General features: G+C 52.7%; 1 protein-coding gene across 5 annotated transcripts in view; it reads right to left on the reverse strand.

Moving 5' to 3' along the window:
• Nucleotides 1-5,357, reverse strand: part of ZNF704 (zinc finger protein 704) — a 219,986-nt gene extending 214,629 nt beyond the window's left edge. Inside the window, exons 1-2 of one of the 5 annotated variants that reach the window (XM_049700190.1) lie at nt 4,457-5,357; nt 4,139-4,222 (exon numbers count right to left, since the gene is read on the reverse strand). In XM_049700190.1, coding sequence (XP_049556147.1) covers nt 4,139-4,222; nt 4,457-4,960 — 588 coding nt within the window. In that variant the 5' untranslated portion in view covers nt 4,961-5,357. The remainder of the gene's footprint in view (nt 1-4,138; nt 4,223-4,456) is intronic. The other 4 variants (XM_049700193.1, XM_049700192.1, XM_033439844.2 and 1 more) reach the window with 4 other exon arrangements.
• Between the last annotated feature and the right edge of the window lie 643 nt (nt 5,358-6,000).

Raw genomic sequence — 6,000 nt, forward strand, 5'->3', positions numbered from 1 at the left:
GGGATAGGTAATGAAGTTTAAATGAGACTGTACACTTAGACTTGCACTAGCATGGTAATTAAATAACTTAATAAACGTTAGCTGGCATTCTGTTTGTTATTATCACTCTATGCTTGAGCTAATGGAATGAAGGTGGGGAAAATCACATACCCAGACAGACTGCTTACACTGTACAAGTAGAACCACAAACATCAGATGGGCCCTTGATACCGTCTAGCAACTCTATCTGATTTCCCTGGTACATTTGCTCTCCCACTCTCCCACAACACTATCTCTTTAGCTCTTATCCCAAATCTCTTTTGCTCTCAGCTGATGGCCTTCCCTCCTGCTGCAGGGGGAAAACAGAAGCCATCAGGTGAATACTACTTCATCTGACCACCATCCAATATACAACTACCCACATCTGGATTTACTTTCTCTACCTTCTCCCTAATGGAAGAAGGGTCTTTGCTTCTGTCAAAGACCAATCCCTATACTTGGGTTCCAGGTCCCCTGCCCTATGACTTTTCTAAGGACCTTCCTCCTGAACTTATCCCTCTTTTCTCTGCATCTTCGGTTCCTCCCCACAGTAACCCCTGACGACCCTCACCTCTTGGTATTCATGCCCTTGCATATCTCCCCCGCTTAAGTGTGGGTGGAACCCATGATTCACTTCTAACCAATAGAATATGGCAAAGATGATGGAGTACTACTCCTGTGATTACAGTGCCTTATATGAGTCTCCATCTTGCCAGCAGACAGGGGCTAAGATTCTCCTTGCTGACTTGATGAAGTAAGAGGCCATGTTGAGGAAACCATGTAATAAAGTACTGCAGGAGTAGAGGTGGGGTGGGGGAGAGTGGCTGGGGGAGAGGGGCTCTAGGAGCTGAGGGCAGCCTACAGGTAACAGGCAGCAAGAAGCTGGATCCTCACACCTACAGATGCAAGGGAATGAATTCTGCTAACAACCTGAGGGAGCTGAGAAGTGAATTCTTCCCCAGTCAAGCCTCCCAAAGAGACCACAGCCCACCCAACATTTTGACTGCAGCCCTGTGAGACTCATCAGCAGACCCAGCCAAGCCTGGCCCCGACTCCTAACCCACAGATACCGGGAGGATGGTTGTGAGCCAAGAGGTTTGTGGTGCTTTGTTACACAGCGACAGAAAACAAATACACTTCCTACACACACAACAGATCATTCCCAACATGCTGTAGTCACATTAGAGTCTACAGTATCCTATCTTCAAAACAATCTAAACCATATGCTCTCTCCCCCTTCTCTCTGTTCTCCTTTCCAACAAGAGAGTTTTTCACTATGTCCTTGCCTCTACTCACTGCTCAGCCCACTTGGGTCGCATCCCTGACTTCACATTCTTTGGTTACGGATACCCATACGTTCCATATTATCGAATCCACATGAACATGTCTCTGTCCTTATCTTACGCATATCCCAGTGGTATTCAACACAGTTCATTACTCCCTACTTCTGGAACTAAATGGACTTTCCATTTTCTAGTTTTCCTTTGACATGTTTAGCTGCTGCTTCTCAATCGTCTTTGCTGGCTTCTCCTCCCACACCCAAACTTAAACAGTGCTGTGCCCCAGAGTCCGGCCCAAGGCTGTACTCTCCTCTGGCCTGCTGTACTCTCCTTCTCATCCCCAGCTTTAAATGACATCAACACATCTCCCAAATTTCTCTCTCTAGCCGTGGCCTCTCCCCTCAGCTCCACACCTTACAGCCATCCGCCTACTTGAAGTTTCCATGCCGGTGTCTAAGCGTCATCTCGGACTTAACAGGCCCCAAAGAGAAGACCTGATTTTTCTCTTCGCAAAAACCTGTTGTTCTCCCAGTTTGCCCAATCTCAGCAAATGGCACATTTGGCCAACCTTTACGCTGGGGCCTCATCCTGCATTCCCTTCTTTCTGTCACCCTCCCGCCCCGCCACATAATCCATCAGCAAGTTATTGCAGGTGGATCTTCACGATCGATCCTGAATTTGTTCCCTCCTCTCTAACACCACTCCTAGTCCAAAGTGCCCTCGCCTCTCACGTGGACTTCAACGATCGCCATCGAACTGGACCCCTGCTCCTCCCTGCTGTCCTCTATACTCCACACAGCGTGACCTTATTAAAAATACAAAACATTTTGCATGTTTAAAACATTCCAAAGACTTCTTACTCTACTTTAAAAAGGTCCACCAGGCTCTACGTCGCTGGCCTTTACCTGCCTCCCTGACATATCTCCAGCAAGATCCAGCCATACTCATCCTCTTCTCCTTCCCACCTCAAGACTTTTGCAACTGTTATTCCAGAAGGATCTTCCCAAGTTGCATGTCTCAAATCTCAGATCAAATGTCCCCTCCTCAGAGAGGCCTTCTCCCTACAAGCTGTCTCCTTCCTCCTAGACACTGAGGTATCATTATTTCCCTCATGGCATGCATCACAATCTCAAGCACCATGCTTATTTATTTGTCTGTTTGGTTGCTTCTTGCTCTGCTTCCAGCTTCTCTTGCTGGATGTGGGCATCTGGAAGGTGCTTACTGCTGTGTTCTAGAATAGTCCTTGACACATATTAGGTGCTCGATAAATATGCGAATAAATGAATGCCTAAATATATATAAGATATTGACATTCATCTATGCATTCGAATAAGATACTATTTTATTCATCAGGAAAACCTCTTCAGATGCAGTGTCAAGATGGCTTTAAAGCAGGAAAAGATTATAAAAATTATACCTCAAGCTACTCAATATATAAATTCCTGAAAAGTTGTGGGCAAACAACAACAGTATAAAATGAAGCCCCTTTTGAAAGAATTAAGCAGAAATTTGCTCGGAGATGTGAAAAATCTTTTCTGATAGTGTGAATGATCACACCCTAGTTCTTTTATTCTTATATATTTGATTTTTTTTTTCTACATTGAGTTTGCTTTGAGCACGGACCATAAATTATAATCAACTTTTCTATCACAAACTGTGCAACCACCGTCCAAACCACAAGACATCTTTTCAGTATTTCTGGACAAAAATGCTAAGAAGTCCTACTTTTGTTCCTTAATGTCACTGATGTCATGTGATTTAATTCCAAACCCAGCTATATCCTGTAGCCATACGATGCAGGCTTTTTATTAGACCACGGTAATGATGGTGGTCATGGTCTGAATTCCAACAAGCAACTGTCAAAAACTATCATCCCAAACGACTACTTGCTGAAAATTTCTCACTCCCAGAGTTGGTATTTCCAGGGTGGTCTAGGAAAGAAATCTGTGCCCATGTCTACTCTGGGGCTATTCTAAATGCTGACGTTTAATATTTCTTTGGAACTGCAATTTCATGCTTTGAGAAGCTGACTTTTTTTGCAAGCCCCTGAAGATTTTTTTTTCATAGTCTCTAACTAGTAAGCTCATTTGTTTATGTGTTTTTCTTCCTTAAATACCAATATCTTCTGAAAACTCCGATCAATAGTTTTATCCAGTTGATTTTAAGCACCACTCTTCAGAAAAATCACTCTCTCCATTGCTTCCCACTTGCTGCCCTCAAAACTTCTTAGCAACATACACTGTGCAAGAACCTCAACGTGGTTTGCGTTGGCCAATCACATGCCTGAAAGCCCAGCCAGTCAGTTGTGTAATAATAAAGCCCTTATCTCCTGAAGATATACAAACGGAAAGATCTCTCGGTGCTTCAGTACACAAGGGCCTTTGCTTGAATTCTCAGCAGAAACTCACGTCTATTTTAAATGGCAAATTCCCCCCCACTTTCTCTGGTTTCCTATTTTTTTTTTCCCATTTGCTATGTTGAGGAGGGGAAAAAAACCCCAATGCCAAACAATGTCGAGTTTTAAGCCGCGGGTACGGGGTGGGCGGGGCGGCATTGCCAAAAGCTGCCAGCAAAATGCATGTATACACCGGGACTTGGTTTTTTGCTCTTCTGGGTTTACCGGTTCCCTCACAGGCGCTTTTGACGGAAACTCATCCACAATTGTTCTTGGAGGCAGGACGGGTTGAGAGATTGAGAAGAGAAGCTGTTTGCTAGTTCCTATGAGCTTGACTAGTCCTCAGAATAAGGGGAAGGGGGCCACTCGTGCTTCCTCGGGAAGGACTACAACCTCACTGCCTCCCTACCTCGCCCGTCCCCACCGGGCGCAGACCGGCGCCTACCTCGTCCCATCGCCAAGTTCCCCGCCTCGCTCGGGAGAAGCGTCCTTTGCCCGCACCCACATCAGACAGCACGCCGGCCTCGGCCTTGGAGGAAAGAGGGAGCGGCCGCCCGGTGAAGGTGCTGGGGCCCAAGCGGTGAGCTCATCAGCCCCCTGGCTCTGCCCGCGCGGCCACCCGAGCCGCCGGACACACCCCTCCCGGCCCGGCCTCTGCGGTCCCCGGTACCGGCCTCAACCCGCTCCGCGCCGGGCCCCCGGGCCCGTCCCCTCACCGCGCAGGAGGGTCCCGCGCGCGCTAGTCCCCGCAACCCGCACACACCTTCAATGCTCCCCGGCCCGGGCCCTTGGGGAGCTGGCGGCCGGGGCCGAGGGCCACGAAGCGCTCCTCGCCGTCCTCGTCGTCGTCGTCGCCGTCCACCACCTCGACGACCACCTCCTCGTCCTCGTCTTCCTCGTCGTCATCCTCCTCCTCCGCGCCCCCTCGGGGCTTCGGCTGCACCCGCCCGAGCCCCCTCCGCCGCCTGCTCCCGCCCTCTTCGTCCTCGTCTTCCTCCCCCAGAAGCAGCAGCACCGGAGACGAGGCGGCGGCGGCGGCCCCGGCGGCCCGAGGGGGGCCGGTCCCGGCGCTGCGCGGCGGCGGCAGTGGCGGCCTCCAGCTCTCCGGGACCGGGGCTGGGGCCGGCGCCGGGGCCGGGGCCGGGGCGGGAAGCGGGAGCCCGGGCAGCGCGCCTTCCCGGGCGGGCGCGGGGCCTGGCGGCTGCAGCGCGGCGTTCCCCCGGCGGCTGCCCAGGCTGGAGCGCTTGGCTAGACGCCGCGCCTGCATGCCTGACCGCGGGCTGCTTGCCGCCGCGCCGAGCCGGAGTTTGTCACCTCCCCCCTCGTCCTCCTCCTCCTCCTCTTCCTCCCCGGGCGGCCGCTGTGGTCGCAGGCGCCCGGGGCGCGGGGCTGCGGGGGGCTGCGGGGGCCGCCTCCCCGGGCCGCCGGCTGCCACTGGCTGCAGAGGCGCGGGCGCCGCCTTCGCTGGACCGGCCCGTGGGGACGCCGGCGGCCGGCGGCTACGGCGGGGCGGCGCGGCGGCCGCGGGCGGGGGTGGGTGTGAGCGAGCGGCGCGCTGCCGCCTTCGCCGCCGCCGCCGCCCCGGAGCCGCGGGCCGCGCTTCGCTCCATGCGGCCGGCTACCGGGCCCGCGCGCTCCGGGCCTGCAGCTGCCGTGCCCCGGCGCGAGCTGTTTGTGTTGTGTATTTTCCACTACCGCCCCCCTCTTCTCGAGCCATTCCTCGCAGCCCTCCGGTCGCCCCGCGCAGACAAAACCCGGACTGGATTTATTTTTCCGTCCCACAGCCTCCGAAAATCGGGTGCTTCCGAACAGTCGGCCCAGCCGCGAGGGCCCACGCTAACCCGTGGCCGCTTATCCCCTTTGGAGGGAGGAGGATCGACTTGGCTGGAAGTAAGGTTGGCGGTCAAAGTCAGACTTTTGAAGGAAGAGATTTGCCGCAAGTCATTTAATGGTCTCTGCCGGGCAAGGCGACTACTCTTGAGCTTATATGAAATCGGGGAGGGTGTACCAACCCGAGATTTGGCGTTAATTCCTAACCTGAATCATCAGACTCCTTTGGATTGTTGAGGTACTGTTTCAGGACATTGCCCGCCAATCTCTCCGTCTCCTTGAACACACCATTCTAGGCCCTTCCTATTGAGCTCTTTTGGCGCTATGCTAAGACTTGCAGCTTTTATTTCTGCATTTTTACCTTGAGTGCCTGATTATAAGGCTAAATTTCAAGAAGCCTTCGGTTCTCACCATTCAATGTGTAGACTGCTGGCACTGTCCGGGCCTTTGGAGAAACAAACCGGGGCGAGGGCTCAA

The sequence above is a fragment of the Orcinus orca genome, chromosome 17 (genome assembly GCF_937001465.1).
Source record: "Orcinus orca chromosome 17, mOrcOrc1.1, whole genome shotgun sequence".
NCBI classification, from domain to species: Eukaryota; Metazoa; Chordata; class Mammalia; order Artiodactyla; family Delphinidae; genus Orcinus; species Orcinus orca.